We start from the raw sequence: 22,056 nt of genomic DNA on the forward strand, positions 1-22,056 counted from the left end.
GGCATCAGCACCAGCTCCATCCTGAGCACCCACTGCAGTGCTTGGAGTGGGTCATCCTGGGTGCCAGGATCTGCATCCCACTGCTGGCAGATGTCAATTCTCTGTGGTGAAGTCCTGGCACCCTGGTACCGTGTCTGCAGAGCTTGTGTTTGCAGAGTGGCACCATGCTGTGCTTCTGGCCACTTCATTTTCCCCCACAGCAGCAGCAAATCCATCTCCTCAAAAAGCTGGGAGTGACTCTTTGGGTGCTCAGGGCTACAAGGAACAGGCTGTGCCCAATGGGCTTTGTGCACATCCTAAAGGAGCCCTTCCCACCCCCAGCACTGTGCGTCGTTAATCTACTCTTGCAAATGGCTAATTTTGAAAATCCTCTTATCAGAATTAGGTCCTCAACATCCATATTTATTTACTTTTCATTTTCATAATCTTTCTGCTCCTTGTGTGGCTGGGGTTGTTCTTACTGGCTCCATTTCTGAGCATCCCCGTGCAGGATGACACCTGGGATGTCCCACACCATGCCACGTTATCCCAAGCCAAGCTGTCCCATGCCAGGCTGTGCTGTGCCATGCTGTCACCTGTCTGTAACACAGCACACGTGTTCCTCACACCTTTGGCTCTGCCAGTGGTACCATCAGCACCAGTGCCCACCCTGCTGGAGCACCCTCTTGTCCCATGCCCTACAGAGCCCTGCCTGGTGCCAGGGCTGCCACATGCTGCCCTGGGGCCCTGCATTATGCATTGTTTACCCGTCAGCACCTTCCCTGTTTGTAACGCAATTAAGCAGGCGCGGTTTTGCTAATACAATGGTGTTTAATATTCGCCTTCCTTAAATACCACAAATGGAGAGGGAGGCAGCGCACGGGCGATCCATTATACATGAGCTCAAATATCTACTTAAATATTTGATGGGAGTTTAGAAAATCTCAGGGCTGGCCTTGCCCGTGGCTGCCAGGGCTGGGCAGGAGGTCGGGCAGGGCACAGGGCCCTTGCCAGGCTCCGGGGGGGTGGGAGCTGCCTCACCCCAGCTGGCCCAGGCTAAAGGGGCACCTGGGGCGTGTGGTGAGAGGTGAGCAGTGCCAGGGAGCTGGCATCCCCAGGGAGCTGGCAGCTGCAGCCCACAGAGGCTGGGTGTACCACTGCTCACCAGGTGATGCCCTCCCCCCGCCTCCACCTTAATCCAGTCATTTTCAGAAGAAAGCCCTGACACAATGGCTGCAGCACGTGGCTGAGCCATGACCGCGGAACACTGGAGAGGAGAATTAATTTTTAATTCCACCTAATTACTCTGAGTAATAATCCATTTACAGCACCCAGTGGGACCGGTGTTTCTGGCATCCCCCTGGGGCTTGCAGGACACCCAGGTGCTGAGCATGTGGGGTTGGAAGCACTGGGCCAGCCAGGCTCTGCAATCTCCTCCTCAAAGACTCTGATTCCCGTGGCTCCCCATGTGCTGCAGCCCCTCACAGCACCCTGCAGGTGGGCAGGGGTCCCAGATGCCCCCACGGGCGTGAGCCTGGCAGACACTGACCCTTGGCAGCAGGACTCAGGGCTCTGGCAGCTGCAGAGCAGGATCTGGCTCATCCATCCCTTCAGTTTTTCCTCAGCAAGAGGGAAAGCAAGTGGAATTAAAAGTGATCTCCTCAATCTGTATTAATTAGAGTTTGTTCATTCGTCAGTGCACCCTGCCACTTCTCCACTGATGACCCAGCCACGCTGGCCCGCAGCACAGGAGGGACAATGCAGGGTGACACCACACAGCCTTGGCATGGCACCGAGGGAGCTGAGAGAAGCTGAGGCTGGGCTGGGCACCACCAGCACCCCCAGCTGGGCACGGGGACCGGGAGGATGCAGTGGGTGCCCAGGGGGTGGGAGTGTTGTTGCTGGCACTGCCGGCGCCGTGCCAGGAGCAGGAGCTGGAAGCCATCCCGGGAGAGAGGTGCAAGGAGCAGATGGGGCTGGGCTGGCACCGCACGTGGGACCCCCAGCCCCCTCCCCACCAGGAGGAGGGGAGCCCCGTGCTGGGTGCCCACCTCAGGTGGTGCCATCTGCACTGGGCACCCCACCTCGCCCTGTCCTGCTGCTTGCCTGGGGCTTTGGCACCGGGGGAGCCCGAGCTGGGGGTCCCGGCGCAGCGGGAGCTCGCCCCCGTTCCCATGGCAGCCCCCCGAGCTCATGTGCAGAGCGGTGACTTCAGCAGGAGCAGATGGAGCCGCAAGGAGTAAAAACATCCTGTTTCCATGCAAATGCCATCAGTAATAACGAGCCAGCCTGAAGGAGGGCTGTTATTGCTGCACCACAGCTCTGCTCACAGGGGCTGGGGGGCTCCTCTGCCGCTGGCCCCCACCAATGTCCGGGCAGATGTCCCGGGACTCGTGGATCTGCCTGGGGCAGCATGGTGGGATGAAAATGGGCACCCACGGGTGTCACCCCACAATCTCTGCCCTACCTGTGTGCATGGCTGGTCCAGGACTGCATTGGCACAGGAGGTCCCAGGAGGTGTGTGGTGATGGGAGATGGCTCTGACCTCGTCCCAGAGCAGTGCTGGCAGTGGGCTCGACTTTGCCTGGCACTGCCAGCATTGCGCTGGGGTGGAGAGAGGCCACAACACAGCCGGTGCCACCCGGGAGAGCTGCGCTGGCTTCACACACGCTTCAGCTCTTGGAGGCATCAGAGCAGTTGTTAATTGTTCCTGATGCCGCTAATGAAATTATTGCTGCACGACGCTGGGAGCCACTGCCTGGCCCCTGCTGCTGGGGACAGGGCTGCTCTGCACAGCTGCCACAGGCTTTGGCTGCACAGGGTTTGGGGAGCACCCCGGGCACCCCAGTACGGCCTCAGCCCGCTCTGACCTTTGCCCCTTGCCCACATTGCCGCTGCCCGCTGGTGACAGCAACGCTGCTCGTGGGCACCTTGGCAGGGTGCAGGGAGGGGACAGAGAGGGAAGGGGCCACATCCTGCGGCTGCATCCCCTGGGAGAGGCCAGTGTGGCTGAGCATGGGGTACCTTGAGGCCAGCAGAAAGGTGGGGTCCCACAGGTGACCCACGCTGCCGCAAAGATTGTGGTCCCTCTTCTGTGACATTTCCCGGGGGATGCCAGGCTGGGCTGGGGTGCATCCCTGGGCATCACCCGGTGGTGCAGCAGGGCTGGGGGTAGGGTTGGTCGTGGAGGGGAGATGAAGCCGTAGCAGGTGTGAGCTGTCCCGGGGGTGTCCCGGGGTGTGCAGAGCCCGAGGGCGGCCCGGAGAGGGGAGTGCCGCCGTGCCGGGGATGCGCCGTGCCCGGGGGGATGCAAGCCGGGGGCGCCGCGCTGCTCTGCGCTCGGGGACGGCGCGGACCCCCCGTGCGGGCTCGGGTGTGTGTAGAGGCGGGGGTGCGGAACCAGCGGGGGGAGCGGTGCCGGCGTTGCGGGCGGGGGGCGGCGGCGGGGGCGCGCCCAGCTGTTGCGCCGTCCCTTCCGCGGGCGGGTCCGCGCTCCCGCCCCGCATTGGCGGCGCCCGGGCGGAGCGGAGCGGCGCGGCGGCGGGCGGCAGCCGCGGCGGGGCCGGTGGCGGTGGCGGGGGCGCCATGGCCCGCTGAGGGCGGCCCGCCCTGCTCCCTCGGCCCGCAGCGCTCCGCGGGGCGCGCCATGGGTGCGCGGCCGCCCCGCCGCCGGGCCCCCCCCGCCGCCGCCGCCGCCGCGCCGGGGCCGCTCGGTGTCCTGCTCGCCGCTGCCCTGCTCGCCGCCGCCGGTGAGTCACCGCCGCCGCCTCCCGCGGGCACCGCGCTCTGGGCGGGAGGGGGGAGCGGCGGCGCGGCGGAGACCCGGCACCGGGACTGGGCGCCGGGCAAGGTCACCCGGGGAGCGGCGGCGGGTGCGCGTCCTGCGGGACACCGGAGCCCTCCCGGGGACGGGGACCGCTCGTTCTCCGTGCGGGATGCCCGCTGGCTGCGGGAGGTTCGGGTGCTGGTGGGGCGCCCTCCCGGAACGGGGATGTGTCCCCCGCCCCGCGGCGGCACTGCCGCCCCCCGCCCCTCGCCCGAGCGTGTCCCGCCGGCGCTGCCCCGCACGCTGCCCGCACCGGGGCGTTCTGGCGCTCCCCGCTCCCCCGGGGCCCTGGCAGCGCCGGGCAGCGGTGCCCGCAGCGCACCTGCCCCACGCGTGCTGTCCCTGCCCCTGCACAGCATCCCCGCCGCTGGCACGGCGTTCCTGCCGCTGCCATCACTCGGCCGGGACACGGGGGACCGCGGTGACGGGACAGCCCGGAGGGTGCCGTCACCCCGCGGGGGTGCGCGTGGGTGGTCGTGACGCGGGGAGCATGCGGGACTGTATCGGTGCTGCTGCAGACGCGGACGGTCCGGAGCACGGCTGCCCCCGGCGATGCCCCCCAGGGCAGGACCCGGCGGGAGCGGGAGCGGCCGCGGGGACCCCCGGGCTCGGTCGCTCCGGCGGCCGGTGCGTGGGGTCGGCGGGCGGGAGCGCGGTGGGTGCCCGGGGCTCGCAGGTGTCACGGCAGACGGGAAGTGGCGGCTGCAGACAAAGGACCGGGCTGGAGGCGGGGAGCTGCGCGGGGCTGGACGTGAGCTCTGCGGGGTCCCGTGAGGGGGACGGGACCCCCCCTCTGCGCCCGAGGGTCCGCTGACCCCCCACCCGCCAGCAGAGATGTCCCCTGGTGTGGTTTCAGTGCGCTGATGGGCACGGCAGACGCTCAGAGGGGCTGCAGCCCCAGTGCTCCCACAGCCGTGTGGGCATCCCCAGGGACCTGCGTTCCCAGCATGGCCCCGTCTGCAGGGGGACGCTGCAGAGACGGCGCGGTGGGTGGGCACCTCTTGGCGGCAGGGGACTCTCTATGGAGGGTGCTGTGGGTCTCCAACCCCAGCTGGGCACGGACACGGCTGTCCCCGCAGCACCCGCGGGAGCTGTGAGGATGGATGAATGGATGGATGGATGGATGGATGGATGGATGGATGGATGGATGGATGGATGGATGGATGGATGGATGGATGGATGGAGGTGGGGGACAGAAGGGCAGGGGGTGCACCAGAGCACCTCATGCCAGCTCTGTGAGGAGGTGTGAGCAGCCCGGAGGTGCCAGCCTGGCTCGGGCAGTGTGGTGTGGTGCTGGTCCCCATCTCTCGCCTGGCACGCAGCTCACAGCCAGCCACGGCACGACTGAACCCAGTCACCTGCACAGCCACTGCCTGGCACAAACGGGGCAGGCTGAACCTCTGCTCCAGCCTGGCAAGGCATGGCACAGCGTGGCGTGGCACAGCTCCCCTCACCAGGCTCGTCAAGCCACAGGCTGGGGACAGCAAACCCAGGTGTCCAGGCAAAGGGCCCCTGCCTGCTGGTGGAGCAGCGTCCCTGGCTGTGGGCTGCTCATCCCCTGGAGCCCGCAGGGGCAGGGTGAGAACAGCAGCGAGGACTGGGGGTCACCCATGGGAGGCAGGGAGAGGCGAGCCCCCAAGGTGGGGTCTGCCCTGCTCGGCTGCTGCGCCGGCAGGGGGACAAGGGCAGGGGGGCAGGGTCCTTCCCAAGAGCTGCCCCTGGCCCAGTTGTGCCATGAGCCCTTCCCCTTGGCATCATTGCAGCCAGTGCCAGGCCCTAGTCCATCTGCTGCCCCGGCCCCACAGCGGCTCCTGCTCCAGCTCCTCTGGTTGGGGCCAGAGACTCTGCTCTAACAGCACAGGAGTCACGTTGTGCTGCTGACTTCCCCAGGCTGCCAGGGACCCTCAGGATCCAGCAGACAGCCCCCAACCACTGCACTCCACAGCCTGATGCCCCACAGCCTGGCGCCCCGGGTCATTGCATCATACAGCACCTACAGCCTGTGCCTGGCTGGGCACAGGTGGCTCCGTGGGGCGGGCAGGGCTGGAGTGCGCCGGGCACCAGGGATCTGCCGGGCACCGGGAATCTGCCGTGCCATGCCGGCTGTCAGCACGAGCACGCGGCAGACGCAGCCTGCCCAGGGCTGTTTGTTCTGGCTCGGTGCCACGCGGGGCTGGCACTACATCAAAGCGTGTGGAGCCTGGCAGGTGCTTGCGGGAGGGAGCCGGGATGCTGACGGTGCCACCAGGGGCTGGGCACCCCCGAAGTCACTGCAGGCTCCTCATAGCCTGGCCCACCGGGTGGCCAGCAGCACACCAGACCGCCCTGTTAGTGATGCTGGTGCCCAAGGTATGTTGGCATGGGGATTGATGGCTGTGCATGTCCCACTGTCCCCCCTTCCCTGTGCCCAGGGCTGCGCCCTCCGTGCCAGCACTGCTCTGTCTGTCAGCACCATCGCTGGTGCATGGATTGCATGTCTGCCTGTGGGAAGGCTGAGGTGGGCTGGCTCCAGACTGGGCACACTGGGACCCTGTCCTCACCCAGTCAGTCCCAGTTGCCCAGGACCCCTTGGCTCTGCCATCTGCCTGCTCTTTGGGTGCTGCTCCCAGGGGGTGTCAGGCAAGTTGCTCCCCATGGGTCCCCAGACCCTGCTCTGCTGGGGCTCCTGCAGGATGGGGTTCTCAGGTCCCAGGTCCCTCAGACAGCCCTTGCTGCCATAGGGTTGTGAGGTGCCAGGGCTGCCATCACCACTGGGTGACACCCGTGGGTGAGAGGGGAGAGTCTGTGCGGCTGGACACTGGCGCTGGGACTGTTGTCCCCTGCCCGTTCTGGTGGGATGCAGGACTGAGGGTGACCTTGACACTCCTCCCGGTGGGACCAGGGCTTGGCAGAGCTTTTGCTTCCCATTGTCAGTTAAAGGAGAGCCAGGAAACCCTCTCGGCTTCCCGGGATCGAGACCCCAGAGACAGCTCCTGCATGTTGCACTGGGCCAGCCTTGTGTCCTCAGCTGGGCTGGGGGATCCCCTCATCCTCCACTGAGCACGGGACCCCTTCCCCATGCCGTGCTGCTGAGAGGGGCTGGCAGGTCTTGGCACGAGTCCTGCTGGCACAGCACAGAGGGTCTGGGCTCTGTGGGGCCCTTCAGCTTCCCAGAGCTGGTGGGAACGTGTCCCCTCTCGGGCTCTGTGTGTGCCTGGGGCAGAACACCCAACACTGGGTCCTGGAGCTGGTTTAGCCCTCAAGCAGGCAGAGGTGGTCCCTGGGAAGGGGCTGCCAGGTCCGGCTGCCTTTGGTGGCACTGGCACCATTGTCCTCAGCCCCTGGTCATGGTGCAGCGGGGTCATGTGCGGGCACAGCCAGGGCAGGCAGCCCCGGGCGGGCGCTGGGAGCCCTGCCCGCCCTGGCACATGCTAATTGCATGTAATGGGGAGAGCAGTATCAGCTCAAATCCCTAATTAGGCAGCTCCATTGTCATGCAAACCCGCCTAATTCATTCACAACCAGCACTCGCTTCATCAGCGCCCAGACGCTGCCAGGCACTCACCAGGAGACGGGCACCCCCACCCAGCCTCCCCCCGGCCTCGGGGCTGGCACACGGGGGCCACACACCCGAGGGGCCCGGACAGTGGCCAGCTCGTGGGGACACAGTCCAGGGTAGGGGGAGCACGCCCGGGACACGGTGCCCATTGGAGCGTGGAGGTAGCGTTGGCATCGTGTGCCCATCGTGTCCGGTGCTCAGCACGCACCAGGCTGGCCAGGAGCCAGGTCCTGCTGCCCAGCACTGGCATCCGACCCTGCTGGCGCTCTGCCCAGCCCGGGCTGGCACTGGCACCCGCCTGGCGTTGCTGTGGGGCTGTGTGGGGTGGGTGTGAGGGAAGTGTTTGCCGATGTCCTGATGCCCCGGGTGAGGCTCAGAGCAGCTGGGCAGTGCTGGGCAGTGCTGTGGCCCTCGCCTGGGGGGTCTCCCAGAGACAGCAGCAGCTGATCGTGCTCAGAGCCAGCCTCTCCCAGCAGGACGGTTCCCAGCTCAAAGCCTCAGACGAGCTTTTTGATTGTGGTGAGTTGTGCCAGTTCCCTTCTCTGCACCCTGCAGAGAGCAAAGTGCCAGCGACGGGGACTCCTGCGTGCAGGGCTGGCACCCCCGGGCTCCCCTGGGAACAGCTGGGCACCCTCTGCCCTCCCCCTGATGCCCACCCTTCCCTCGTTAAGGCCGGAGCAATCAACAGCAATTATGGCTTTAATTACCTGATGCTGGGGCGAAGGCTGAGCGCCAGCAAAGTGCGAGGAAATCTTTCATGTTAATGGTGTGCCAGGCCTGGCACACTCCATGGATGGGGCACCAGCTGGGAGCGAATCTGCGGCTGCAAAGCCCACGGGGACTCGGGGAGGTCCATGAACGGGCACAGGGCTGCAGGCAGGGGCTGGCACTGAGGCCCCAGAGTGGCAGCAGCAGGCAGGGGAGCACGCAGAGGGTGGGGGCACAGGGAGGATGGGGTGGGATGCTCCATCGAGGGTGGTTGATGTGGTGGGCAGCAGTGTTCAGGCAGACGCGTGCTGCTGTCCCACTGCAGGCAGCCACCTGATCCCTGCCAGGGGCAGCTGTGGCTCCCTCGCAGGGGCAGCTGTGCCCGTGGGCACCCAGTGGCGGTGCCGGTGCCGGGGCTGGTGCTGCCGCAGCCTCTCCTCACCAAGAGCACGCTGACCTTCTTCTCAGTGTCTCCCCGCGGCAGGCACGGAAGCACCCACCAGGCTGCTCCCGGCACTGCTGGGGGCTTTGGCACCATCACCCAGGCAGGGTCAGCCCCTGGAGGGGCAGAGGGACCATACTGGGGCACCCATGGGAGCCTGGTGTGTCCCATCAGTGCCCCCCCCACCCCCAAAATGGGCAGTGCGGTGTCCTGCGGCCTCTCCTTGGCCAGAAACACCAGTACACCTGGTGTTACTGCTGCTGGGGAGAGGCTGTGTGACCACCTGGGGTGGCAGAAAACGGGGAGCTTTGTGCATGGGGGGCAGGAGCAGCTGGGGGTCCCACAGTTCTGTGACGAAGGCAGGGGTGGGTGCCAGAGCTCATAGTGGGGTGTCCCCATCCCCTCTGCACCCTGAACTGGCTGTCGCAGACTCGTTCCCCAGCCCACCACCCTTCCCCTCCATCAGGCACCGCTCGTTAGCCCACGTGTTGGGGGGATAATTGATATTAAAGCCCTGCTTAATGCACCGACTTTGCAGGCTGAGATTTATCGGCGCTGGAGCAAACCGTGCTCGCAGTCACTGCTCTGGCTGCGGGGAGAGCGGCCGAGGCTGTGCCCGGCCACGGGGAGGGAGGGGCGGGGGGCGGGTGGAACCCAGGGCCCCCCTCCCCTCCCCGCCCGCTCGTTCCCCGCCGTCCCCGCCGAAGTTCCCCGGTTCCCTTTGCCAAGGTGACATAAGCATCTCGCCTGTTTCCATGGCAACGCAGCGGCAGGTGAGCGCGAGGCGGATGCGGGAGCCGGCACGCGCCACGTGGGGGCCGCTGCCCACGGGGCGCCCACGCTGAGCCCGCACCCACCCAGGGCTGGGGGGGACCCACCGGGCACGGAGGGGCTGCAGAGAGCGGGGCAGCCGTGGGGTGCAGGGAGCCCGTGCTGGGGGAGTGTCTGTGCCGTGGGAGATGCCCACGCTGTGGGGAATGGCGGTGGTGTGGAGGGGCCCACAGGGCATGGAGGGGGCTGAAGGGCGTGGGGATGTGAGGTGCCCACAGTGTGTGTGACATGCATCCACCGTGCATGAGGTCGCCGAGGTGTTTGGATAACTGTGATGCGTGGGGTGGTGGCCATGGTCCATGGGATGGTCACAGGGTGCGTGGGGGGCTCGTAGTGCCCACGGTGTGTAGGGTACCCATCATGAGGAGCGTGTCTGTGGTGCACGGGGTACCCAGATCATAGCTCCCCTGCTCCCTCACAGGGCTCCTGGCTGTGCCACATTGCTCCATCCATACCCACAGCACAGCACAGAGCCTGGCACAGTGCTCAGCAGCCAAGCATCCAGGCTGGGCAGCATCCTGCCTCTGCTGCTCACTGCACATCCCCAGCTCTGTTTGCTGCCCATGCCCCCCCCCGCCCTGCCCACAATGCGCCCAGCACCCCGCTTGGGTGGGCAGCTGCAGGGGCTCCATCGCCATCCTGCCTCCTCCTCGGCTTGCCGCTGGTCCCAGGCTCCCTGCGCCCCTGCACTCAGCCGTGATGGATAGACACGCAGCTCGGCAATCGCTGTACTCATTTCACGTGTGATTAAAAAGCCGGTCCCGCAGCACAGTTCACCCGGCGCGTCTGCCGGGCGGGAGGCAGCCGCGACGCTGTGCAGCAGCAAACATGGCATTTCATAAATAAATTGGGTTTATTTACCCGGAGCCCACATGCCAGCACGGGCAGCGCAGTGTGGGCACCCGGGGTACCCGAGCAGCAGGCACAGCGGTGGGTGATGCGGCAGGGACAGCACCGCAGCGCCGGGCACCGCAGCGCCGGGCACCGCAGCGCCGGGCACCGCAGCGCCTGTCCGTGCCGTGACCCCCGGGCCGGCCTCAGGCTGCGGCTGGGGGGGGTCGTTAAACCGGTGAAATATGAAATGCCTGTATATCCCCGACAGGAGTTTTAATTAAATTAATTGCCAGTGACATTGTAAAAGTGCTGATGGGGTAATAACCGGCGCGTTATGGTCGCCGTTTATCTTCCCCGCGTAAATTAGCTGCCGCACCTTGCCCGTCCCGGCGGGCATCGCGGCGGGCTCGTCCGCACCCGCTGCCCGGCTCCGAGGGGCCTGAGCCGGCCGGGGGGAGCGGCAGGGCCTGGAGCCTCCCTGGGGGCTCAGGCAGGGCCCAAGGGACCCCCGTGTCGCTCCCGTTCCCGTCACACAGGCGGCCGTGCCGGGCGGGAGCCAGCCGGGGTGGGCACAGGCAGTGGGGTCCCACGGGCACATGGGGAGTGGCTGGTGGTTGCCAAACGAAGGTACTTAATTACTGCGCATTCCATCCCATTTAATTGCTTATTAAATCCTAACCAGCCAATTAGCAGCAGCAATTACAGCTTCATTCAGTGACACAATCGCTATTTTATCGTTTCTTAATCAAATGCTTATTTAGGGCCCTGGTTTATTAACTCTTTCCACAGCAGGCACCGGCGGGGTGGGGGGAGTAGAGACACCTGGCCTTGTCTGGGTTGGGGGATGTGGATATCATGGGAGTGTGCCATGTGTCGTGTCCCCAGCACTGCTGTCCCCATGGGGGCATGTGTGTCCAGCACTGAGCCATCCTCACCACCCTGGTGACAGCCAGCCCCCATGTGCTGGGTGTCAGGGCCACAGGATAGGGCACACTGCTGTGCCACCCTGCTGTGTCACCACCACTTGCCCAGCATCCCTGTGCCACTCTGGGGTGCAGCAGGGCAGGATGTGGCTGGTCAGTGTCTCTCAGTGTGCTGGAGAAGGGGGTGGCAGGCGCCCCAGAGGCGTGAGCGATGGCCCTTGTTGGTCACACTACATTTCCTTTTCATTAGTGCTAAGTGTGGACATGAGGGATCGGCAAGGGTTCAGCGGGCACGGCCACTGCGTGGCTGCTTTCCCTGATGGATGGCAGGGTGGGACAGGGCTGCCGCACTGCTGGTGGAAGGGACACTGGGGAGGCACAGGGCCACTGGCACGTGGCTGTGCCAGCGTGGGTGATGTCCCAGCCAGGGCACGTGGAGGTGGCCGAGCCCCATCTCCCCACAGGTGCTCAGCAAAGCGCGACCGTGGCCAACCCGGCGTCTGGCGCATCCTCGGACCTGCTGCCACACTTCCAACTGGAGCCGGAGGATGTCTACATTGTGAAGAACAAGGCAGTGAGCCTGGCCTGCCGTGCCACCCCTGCCACGCAGATCTACTTCAAGTGCAATGGCGAGTGGGTGCACCAAGGTGACCACGTTACGCAGCACAGCACCGACCGCAGCACCGGTGAGCGCCAGCAGGAGCGGCGGTGCCAGCCCCACTCCTGCGGAGCCACATTTGGCAGGGCTTGCTGGGGCTGGGGCATCGGGGACAGCTCCTGGCATGCCAGTGTGACGTGCCACTGTCCGGTCCCAGGGCTGCCAGTGATGGAAGTGCGCATCGAGGTCACCCGTCAACAAGTGGAGAAGATCTTTGGGCTGGAGGAGTACTGGTGCCAGTGCGTGGCCTGGAGCTCCTCCGGCACCACCAAGAGCCAGAAGGCCTTTGTGCGCATCGCCTGTGAGTGTCTGCGGGTGTCTGGACTCTGTGGGGCACCGGCCCCAGCCCCCCATCTCACCCCTGTGCCTCCCCAGATCTGCGCAAGAACTTCGAGCAGGAGCCGACAGCCAGGGAGGTCTCCATTGAGCAGGGCATCGTGCTGCCATGCCGCCCTCCCGAGGGCATCCCCCCGGCCGAGGTGGGTCCCTGCAGCTGGGCAGGACAGGCTGTGGCTGGGGATACCCCTCACCCAGGGCGATGATGTGTGTGATCCCAGGCAGGCACCCAGTGACATCCCTGTGCCCTACAGGTGGAGTGGCTCCGCAACGAGGAGCTGGTGGACCCAGAACTGGATGCCAATGTCTATGTGACACCAGAGCACAGCCTGGTGCTGCGTCAGGCCCGCCTGGCCGACACCGCCAACTACACCTGCGTGGCCAAAAACATCGTGGCCCGTCGCCGCAGCGCCTCCGCTGCCATCACTGTCTACGGTATGGCCCCTCCACGCCAGTCCCCACCACGCTGCCCTGGTGTCACTCTCCCTGTCCTGTCCCTCCCTGCGTCCCCTTAGCGGCAGGGCGCTGACGGGTCCCTCTCCACCCAGTGAACGGCGGCTGGTCGACGTGGACGCAGTGGTCAGGCTGCAGCACCAGCTGTGGACGGGGCTGGCAGAAGCGGAGCCGGACGTGCACCAACCCCACACCCCTCAATGGGGGTGCTTTCTGTGAGGGCCAAAACGTGCAGAAAACTGCCTGCACCACCCTCTGCCCAGGTACCTGCCCTGCTCGGGGCACCGCCACCGCCCCGTCGTGCCGATGCTGCACTCCCCACTGCGCCCATTGCAGTCCCCATCCCCACCAGGTGTCTTGTCCTCCAATTCCCCTATGTGTCCGTCTCTGCCAGCCCCGGGGCAGGGAAGGGGGGTGGCAGCAGGGCGCTGACCCCAGGCTGTGCCTGCAGTGGATGGCGCCTGGTCGGAGTGGAGCAAATGGTCGGAGTGTGGGGCTGAATGCACCCACTGGCGCAGCCGCGAGTGCTCGGAGCCAGCGCCGCGCAACGGAGGCCGGGATTGTCATGGCCCCGAGCTGGACACCCGTAACTGCACCTCTGAGCTCTGCACCCATGGTGAGCACGACGGGGATGGCAGGGTTATCCCCTGGCAGAGGGGACCAGGGGGTGACCATGTGTGCTGATGCCCTGCCCCACACAGCTGCCCCCGGCGCAGAGGACGTAGCGCTGTACGTGGGGCTGGTGGCCGTGGCCGTGTGCCTGGTGCTGCTGCTGCTGGTGGGGGTGCTGGTGTACTGCCGCAAGAAAGGGGGCCTGGACGCTGATGTGGCTGATTCCTCCATCCTCACCGCCGGCTTCCAGCCCGTCAGCATCAAACCCAGCAAGGCTGGTGAGTGAGAGTTGCAAGGACAGTGCACCCACACTGGGACGTGGTGTCCCTTGGACCTGCAGGTGGCCATACCTGCCAGGGGGTCTCTGGGCAGGGCCTGTCTGCTACAGGGCATCCCCCGTAGGTGGGAGTCTGTGCCCTGTGGGTCCCTGATCTTGAGTTGACTCTTCACCATATGGGGTATCCTGACCTAGGGATGGGAACTCTGCATCTTAGAGTCCCTGACTGTGGGATCAGTGCTCTATGCCACATAGGGTCAGATCTTCAGGGGTGGTGGCTGTGCCCTATGGGGTCCTCACTATGGGGCAGAGATTGTGTGCCCCATGCCCTCTCAATCTGATTGTGCCTGTGTATCATTGCTGGAAACCCCCTGTTTCCTCCTTGCCCTGGCACCACAGTCGCTTGCTCTGTGCTGCAGACAACCCCAGCCTGCTCACCATCCAGCCAGACCTCAGCACCACCACCATGACCTACCAGGGCTCGCTCTGCCCACGCCAGGACGGCCCTGCCAAGCTCCAGCTGCCCAACGGGCACCTGCTGAGCCCGCTGGGTGCTGGACGGCACACGCTGCACCACAGCTCGCCCGCCGCCGAGGGTGCTGACTTCGTGGCGCGGCTCTCCACGCAGAGCTACTTCCGCTCCCTGCCCCGCGGCACCAACAACATGGCCTATGGCACCTTCAACTTCCTGGGGGGAAGGCTCATGATCCCCAACACAGGTACAGCGGGGTGGGGGTTCCAGAGCACTGCCCAGGCCAGGCAGGGTCCTCATGGGGCTCACCCCCTGCCTGCACCCCTCTTCCCACCCAGGGATCAGCCTGCTCATCCCACCCGATGCCATCCCACGGGGGAAGATCTATGAGGTCTACCTGACCCTGCACAAGCAGGAGGAGGTGAGGTAGGTGCTGGGGCTGCTGGGGCACGGGGCTGTTGGACGGGGTTCTGTCCTCACTCAGCTGCCCCCATCGCTGCCCCAGGCTGCCCCTGGCTGGCTGCCAGACGCTGCTGAGCCCCATTGTCAGCTGTGGCCCCCCCGGGGTCCTCCTCACCCGCCCCGCCATCCTGGCCATGGGGCACTGCGTGGAAGCCAGTGCTGAGAACTGGAGCATCCGGCTGAAGAAGCAGTCGTGCGAGGGCACGTGGGAGGTGAGCAGGGGCGAGGGGTTTCAGGGATGGAGGAGGGACAGGCAGGGCTGAGGTGCATCTCTGCCCGGTAGGACGTGCTGCAGCTGGGCGCTGAGCCGTGCACAGAGCTGTACTACTGCCAGCTGGAAGCGCAGGCTTGCTACGTGTTCACGGAGCAGCTGGGGCGCTTTGCCCTGGTCGGGGAGTCCCTTAGCATGGCGGCCTCCAAGCGCCTCAAGCTGGTCCTGTTCGCGCCGGCCGCCTGCCCCTCGCTCGAGTACAACATCCGTGTCTACTGCCTCAGTGACACCCAGGACGTCCTCAAGGTACAGGGTCCCCAACCTGCCCGTCCCGGCTTGGAGCGAGAGCTGCGCTCCTGGTGTGCGGCATCTCCTGCCTGACCGCTGCTTGTGCTGGCAGGAGGTGATCCAGCTGGAGAAGCAGCTGGGAGGGCAGCTGATCGGAGCCCCCCGGGTGCTGCACTTCAAGGACAGCTACCACAACCTGCGCCTCTCCATCCACGATATGCCCAGCTCCCTCTGGAAGAGCAAGCTCCTCGCCAGCTACCAGGTGAGGAGTCTGGCCGGTGTGTGGGGATCTGGATAGAGGTGTAGGGAGGTGTCCCTTCAACTCTGACACCCCCCAGCTCTGTCGCCCCACTGCAGGAGATCCCCTTCTACCACATCTGGAGCGGGCTGCAACCCTTCCTGCACTGCACCTTCACCCTGGAGCGCTTGAGCACCAGCACTTGTGAGCTGGCCTGCAAGATCTGGGTCTGGCAGGTGGAGGGAGATGGGCAGAGCTTCACTGTCAACTTCAACATCGCCAAGGTGAGGGCAGGACTGGGCCACTCCTTGGGGTGGCCATAGCATTGCCTCACATCCCCTTCCCTCCCTGCTCATGCTCTCCCCTAGGACACAAGGTTTTCAGACTGGCTGGTCCCTGACGAGGTGGGCACGCCGGCTCTGGTGGGCCCCAGTGCCTTCAAGATCCCCTTCCTCATCCGCCAAAAGATCATCAGCAGCCTGGACCCGCCGGGCACACGGGGAGCTGACTGGAGGACACTGGCACAAAAGCTCAACCTTGACAGGTAATGCAGACTGAGGAGAGTTCTGGGCATGGGTGGTATGCTGGATGGGGGCAGGGGTTCTGGCCTCATCCTGCACCTATGGATGGATGCTGGAATGCTGTGGGATCCCAGCAAAGGGCTGCTGAACAAGGTGAGGCTAGCACGGGGCTGATAATGGCATGTGGAGCCATCCCTGTGCCCTGACATGGTCCTTCTGTCCACTTCCAGCCATCTCAGCTTCTTCGCCTCGAAGGCCAGCCCTACAGCCATGATCCTCAACTTGTGGGAAGCACGGCACTTCCCCAATGGCAACCTCTCCCAGCTGGCTGCCGCCGTGGCCGAGGTCGGCAAGCAGGACGGTGCCCTCTTCTCGGAGGCTGAGTGCTGAGCATGGTGGGTCCCAGGGGACCACCACCATGGGGCTAAGGGGGGCCCTGGCTGGCCCACCAGGCTCCTACTGCCCCACAGCGCACAAGGAGGGCTACCTGGCCCCCTTGGGAGGGCAGGATGCCCCTGCCCCATGGCAGTCAGGCCCCTCCAGCACTGTGGCATCGGGACTCAGCCCAGCCCTGGGGTCCCAGAGCCCCATGGTGGGGGACTGGGGGGGCACAGGGTGTGCGTCGTGCGTGCGGTGCCGTCGTGGTGTCTGCGTGTGGGGCCAGGCGGCCCCGGGCCCCGTGCCGTGTTGTGTAAAGCCCGTTTTTTTAATTCTGTATTAAGTGCATTCAAGTATTTACACTTGGCCTTATGTACATAGCGGTGCCGCGGGCGGGGGGTCTGCCGGACGTGAATGTAAATAAATTCGATATATATTGCTACGTGGGGCTGTCCCCGGCCATGCGCTGCCCCACGCCCCTCATGATCCCCCCAGAAGCTGGAGATGCAGACCAGAGAGCTTTATTGGAATGGTGACTATTCCTTGGCTTTGGCAGCGCGATCGGCCACAGCTGCTACGAGCGCGGCCCCTTTCCCTGAGCCATCCTCTGATAGCATGAAGGTCACATTACACTTGGGTGCCAGGTCCTTCAGCGTCATCTGGAGGTTGTTGGAAAAGCTAGGCAGGATGGAAGGGGACGGTGAGGACTGATGCTCCCACCCTATGCACACCATGCCTCCCACCACAGATCTCTTCATTGGACAAGGATGCCCCATGGGTGCCTGCTGCCCCTGGCCCCACTCACCATGGGTGCAGCTTGTACAAGGTGCCATCCACCCCAACAGTGACAGACAGTTGGTCCACGCCTCGGCTCTCCCGCATCTTCTCCACCACAGCAGCCAAGCCAGCAGCGCAGAGCTGGGCCGCGCGCAGGGACACGGTCTGGCACACCTCCCGCATCAGCACGCAGTCCTCAAAGCTGGCATCAAGCTCCAGTTCGTTCAGGATGGTCCGGATCTGACGCAGGGCCAGCCCATTGCTGTCCAGACCAATGCCATTGTTAGCAGCAGAGTCCCCATCCCCATCACTGTCCCCATCACCCTGTCTGTGCCACATCATGTAGCCTGGCTCCTCACCTGGTGTTCTGACACCCCCACCCTGGGTTCAGGGAACCCATAGGAACCCAACACTCACAGCTCGATGGTAGAGAGGAATTTGGTCTTGAAGATGTCCTTGGTCTGCAGTTTGGGGCTGGGTTTCCCTTGGAACAAGAGCTCTTTCTCTGTCATTACCACCAGGATCTGACGCACGATCTCGCCCAGGTACATGCCGCTGATGAGCTTCTCAAACCTATCCAACGCACAGCCTCAGCTAGGCACAGCCACCCGCTCCCACCCTCTCTGCCCCAGGGCCCTCACCCACCTCTGCTTGCCCGGGTTGATGGTGGTTTCATCCACCACCAGGTCGAAGTGGGTGAAGAGATGGTCTAGGCAGCCGTTGTCCCCAAAGGCCCCCCACTCCATGTTGATGCACATGCGGCCCTGGTCCCCCTCCACAGTGCCCACGTTCTTCATCTCCTCCATGTAACAGGCATTGGTCCCTGTCCCTGCAGGCCCCATGCTGGTGTCACCCCCATAGCAGGTCTGGTAGAGGCATGTGGCCATGCCGTGGGGGGTAGAGGGGTGGTGAGGAGATGGGGAACTTCCTGGATGCAGAGATGCTCCTCACCCACAATGAGGCCAATTTCACATTTGGGGTCATCATAACCACAGGCCATCATGGTTCCCACTGTGTCGTTGACCAGAGCCACCACCTGCATCCCTAAGTGCTGCCAAATAGGAGATGGAGACACGTGGTCTAGTGGCATCCAGACACCTCCTGGGGCGGACACTGTCTGGATGCAGGTCCCCCTACCCTAAAGACAGGGACAGGCCACCAGACATTCCCTACCCGTTTGCGCTTGGCAGCATCCCGCAGCAGCTGGACAACATCCTGTCCGACGCAGCCTGAGGCGCTGAAGCCTTTGGTCCAGGTCAGCAGCAATGCCTGCAACAGTGGCCAGATCAGGAGCCAGGGCAGCACACATCCTGGGGTCCTTCCCACCATCCTGGTGCTGGAGCCACCCCCTCACCTTATCCAGGCCCACTTGCTGGCAGGGGAAAGAGAAGGTGAAGCCAAGAGGCAGCATCTGTGCCACCAGGTTCTGCTTCGTCTGGAAGTCTATGATGCAGTCGATGATGTGGTCGAAAAGCTGTGGAGAGTGAGCATGGTGAGCATGGCCTAGGCTGGGGCAATGCTGGGGGGCCTCTCCCAGCCCCATCATGGCCCCATGGAGAGCAAGTAGGGAGGCAATGCCCACACCCTCGCCCCAGCCACTGGGTCACAGGTCCTCAGTCTCACCTCCTCGCCACTGCCCTGCATGACGCCAACTGGGATGACGTAGATCTCGCTGGCCATGGTGATGCCAGCCTCTGCAATGCGTACCACCAGCACACGGAAATTGGTTCCCCCCAGGTCCAGCGCCAGGAAGTCACCTTTCTCTGCGGGGAGCCAGCACAGTGCATTAGCAGGGCCACAGCCTCCTCAGCACCCCACTGCCAGTGTCCCCGTTCCTTACCAGTGCCATCAGGTGTGTGAGTAACGTAGGTGGGCAGCATGCGGACAGAGGCACTGGGATTGGTCTCCTTACCCAGGCCCCGATCCATCTCCTGCCTCATCAGTGTCTGGACTTTCACCAGGTCATCGCGGCTGAGCCGCAGCGGGCCCAGCACCTCATTCACTGCACGGCGCTGGGCTGCCAGGCGCAAAGCCACTGCTGTCACCATGGCTGCCCCCCGCCCAGAGCCATCTCTTGAGGCCAGGATGGTGGCCATGCACTCAGGGGCCAGTAGCCTTGACACACTCACCACGATCTCCTCAAACCTGCCCAGGATGAAAAGGATAGCATGGGCTGGGTGTGAGGCATCCCACTGGGGTAGCACCCCACTGGGAGCCCTCTGTTCCTCATCACCTGGAGTAGCCCGCGAACAATTCTCCTTCCACCCCCACGTTGACCATCAGCGACTCCAAATCCCGGGTCTGGCACATGTAGCTGAGGATGGCAGCCAGCCCAGTGGCGTGGAATGTGGCAGCACGCCCCATCACTGCCCGGCAGATCTGCTGCATCCGGCCGCAATCCCGCTCGCTGGGCTGTAGCCCCACCGCCTCCAGAATCCTCTTAACTTCAGTTATGCTGTCCTCGTTGCTAGAAGGCAGATCACAGCCTTGCAGCAATCTGCAGGTTCACCAGCCCGCAGCCAGGAACACCCATCCATCACCCCCCATCCTCCCACCCCCGGCAGCTCCTGGTCCTCAGACACTCACTTGACAATCTCTTGAAGATGTTGCATTGTGAACACTCCCTTCTCCTTCAGGACAGCAGTATCAGTCCCAGTGAACATAGCTTTCTCAGCAGTCAGGGCAATCAGCACGTGCCTGACAATCTCCCCCAGGTACAGGGTGCCCACCATCTTCTCAAACCTGTGTGAGTTTGAGTCACCATGGGAGTCAGTCATGCCTCCCTAGCAGCACCTCTTGGCCCTTTAAGAGCACCCAGGAGCATTGCAGGGGAATGAGTGCTCCTCTTGGTGGGGCCTGACATGCTCAGGGATAGATAGGGAGCCTGTCTTTTCTCGGGAAGAAATAGCACCTCTTTTCCCCAGGGTTGGAAGATTCCTCATCCACAGCTTGATCGAAGGGTGTGACGAGGTCTTTCAGGGCGCCATCATCCCCAAAGCAGCCCCACTCAGTGTTGACACACATCCGCCCGCTGGTCTCCTCTGTTGTTTCCACCAGGTACGCCTCGGCCATGAAGCAACAGTTGGAGCCCTTGTCTGCAGGAGTGATGGGGCTGAGCACCAGCACAGCCCCCCCACCACCACGGCACATGCCGTGCCCAGGTCTCACCTGCAACCATGGCGACCTCACAGGCTCTCCCCTCCATGCTGCAGGTCATCATGGTGCCCACAGTGTCATTCATCAGGGCAACGACTTCCACATGGCGGGACTGGCTAGGAGCAGATTGAGAAGATTTCCTGCCCTTAAACCAACCGCCTCCCCCACTGGGCTCCCCCTCCTTATCTGGCCAAGCGTGCTTATCGATGGCTGTCTGCAGCATTTCCACCACGTCCTTCCCCACCACGCCACTGCAGTTGAAGCCCTTGGACCAGGAGAGGAGTTCTGCCTGTGGAGAAAATGTAGCAGAGCCATTGACCTCCGGCACCAGGACGGTTCCTCTCCCCACTGCTGCTGTGCTGTGGTCACAGCCTGGGGCAGGGCTCTCCCCCTCACCTTGTTCAGCTGTGTCTGTCGGCAAGTGAAGGGGAACACAAAGCCCAAGGGAAGGTATTGCTCAGAGTTGGTGTCAGGGCTGGTGGTCTCAGACAGGAACTGGGTCACGCATTGTGCAATGAAGTTAAAGAGCTGCAAAGTTATGACTGGGGGTAAGGGCTGCTTGCTTTTCTCAGTACCCAGGCTTTGAAAGGCAGCCTTGAGCTCCAACCAGCCCGGTGCCCTGCCGAGCCTCCGTGATGCTGGGCAGCCCAGCACCAGCCACCCTTTGCCATGACCTCCTCATACCGCTTGCCCCTCGCCCTGTGTGATGCCCTCTGGCAGGTCGTAGATCTTGTACATCATTTGGGGACTCAAGTTTCCATCTCCGTAGAGGGTCACCAGCAGGGTCCGAACCTGGGTCTGGCACAGCTCCACCACCAGAAAGTTGCCCTTCTCTATGGGGAAACAGAGACAGTGTCAGGCAGAGACCTTTCCTGTGGCAGATCTCCCAAAATCTGCTCCTTGCCCTCTCCCAGGGATAGTCACTGACCCAGGGAGGAAGATCCTGAGATCCTGAGACTCTAAGAGGGGCCAAGGAAACAAGCCTCTGGCTACTGCCCCTGCACTGGGGAGTGGCAGAGAAGCTTATGGACCCTATAACTCATCCAAGAGTGGTTTACCCCTCCCAGCATCCCCAGGTCAACTCCAGTGAGGTGTGCAGGGCTGCCGGTAGCAGAACAGTTCATCCTCAGGCTGGGCTGCCTTACCAGTGCCGTTGGGAGTGGAGCAGATGTAGGTGGGCAGCATCCGCACTTTGGCGTGTGCATGTGTCTGGCGGCTCAGCCCCTTGCACATGTCCTGTATCATGTGGCCCTTCATAACATGCAGCCTCTCCAGTGGGATGCTGAGTGATCGCAGGGCTCGTTGTATCTGGGGATGGTGCATTAGGGCAGAGGTGCAGAAACTAAGGGCAGGGAACTTACGACAGGAGCAGGTACAGGCCTTACCGGTGTGCTGTGGGAACTATCAGGATTGCCCCCTGACCTGCATGGAGGGAGGTGGCATGTCACCCACTGAGCTCTGGCCTGCAGGACAGGACAAATGCCTGCCCTTGCCCAGGCACACAGTGGGGCTGAGGGGCCTGTACCCAGCTCTGCTCCCACCTGCTGTCTATGTCCATGGCCATTGAGGGGTCCATATGGTCGTCCTTGTGCGGTACCTTCCCACTGCCTCTGCGGTCGTGGAGGAGAAGGCTCTGCCCCGTCACGGTCATAGGGCTGAGTGTGGGGGCGGAGGAAGCAGAGGGTCCCCACGACCTGCAAGAGGCCAGAGGCTGATGTTTGTCCCCTGCAACAGCCTGAGGGATCCGGGGAACCTAGCGGCCCCTCCCGGGCCCCACAGCGCTCTCCGCAGGGCAGGAGCCGCTCACCGGCCCACGTACCGGCTGTCCTGCTCGTGCGCGCCCAGGCCTTGGTCTGCTCTATCCGCCCCGCCGGGCCGGCCATTTTGGGATGTGGGCCGGGTGCTGCGACTGCCCATGGCGGCGAGGCAGGGGCCGATGGTGGGGGCCGGTGTTTGGAGCCGGTGTGGGGCCGGGGCCGGCGGTGGCCGTGGCCGGGGCCGGTGTAGGGGCCGATGGTGGCCGGGGCCGGTGTAGGGCCCGGTGGTGGCCGGGGCGGCGTGCGGGGCCGGCGGTGGCCGCGGCCGCTGTGAGGGGCCGTTATGGGGCCGGCACCCGTGCCGGCGAGAGCGGGGCCG

General features: G+C 64.1%; 2 protein-coding genes across 3 annotated transcripts; one reads left to right on the forward strand and one right to left on the reverse strand.

The window, feature by feature from the left end:
* Positions 1-11,496: 11,496 nt before the first annotated feature.
* Positions 11,497-16,367, forward strand: UNC5A (unc-5 netrin receptor A). The gene is made up of 15 exons (XM_059483358.1): positions 11,497-11,767; positions 11,897-12,040; positions 12,115-12,218; positions 12,330-12,510; positions 12,624-12,791; positions 12,980-13,144; positions 13,230-13,418; positions 13,837-14,136; positions 14,228-14,315; positions 14,395-14,563; positions 14,635-14,868; positions 14,963-15,112; positions 15,208-15,372; positions 15,457-15,632; positions 15,840-16,367. The coding sequence occupies exons 1-15, from the start codon at positions 11,497-11,499 to the stop codon at positions 15,997-15,999; spliced, it is 2,664 nt and encodes an 887-aa protein (XP_059339341.1). The 3' UTR covers positions 16,000-16,367.
* Positions 16,368-16,523: 156 nt separating this feature from the next.
* HK3 (hexokinase 3) lies at positions 16,524-21,837 on the reverse strand. 2 transcript variants are annotated; one of them, XM_059483396.1, is made up of 20 exons: positions 21,728-21,837; positions 21,462-21,614; positions 21,306-21,342; positions 21,066-21,228; positions 20,605-20,753; positions 20,317-20,448; positions 20,089-20,209; positions 19,933-20,016; positions 19,676-19,859; positions 19,351-19,506; positions 18,998-19,231; positions 18,605-18,909; positions 18,388-18,527; positions 18,119-18,238; positions 17,938-18,033; positions 17,716-17,815; positions 17,410-17,593; positions 17,182-17,337; positions 16,793-17,026; positions 16,524-16,665 (listed from the first exon to the last, which is right to left on the reverse strand). In XM_059483396.1, exons 1-20 carry the CDS (start codon positions 21,835-21,837, stop codon positions 16,524-16,526), a joined length of 3,000 nt encoding a protein of 999 aa, XP_059339379.1. The 2 variants fall into 2 exon arrangements, with proteins under 2 accessions (XP_059339379.1, XP_059339378.1); XM_059483395.1 differs by having other exon boundaries at positions 19,933-20,209; positions 21,740-21,837.
* Between the last annotated feature and the right edge of the window lie 219 nt (positions 21,838-22,056).

The sequence above is a fragment of the Ammospiza nelsoni genome, chromosome 16 (assembly GCF_027579445.1).
Source record: "Ammospiza nelsoni isolate bAmmNel1 chromosome 16, bAmmNel1.pri, whole genome shotgun sequence".
NCBI lineage: Eukaryota > Metazoa > Chordata > Aves > Passeriformes > Passerellidae > Ammospiza > Ammospiza nelsoni.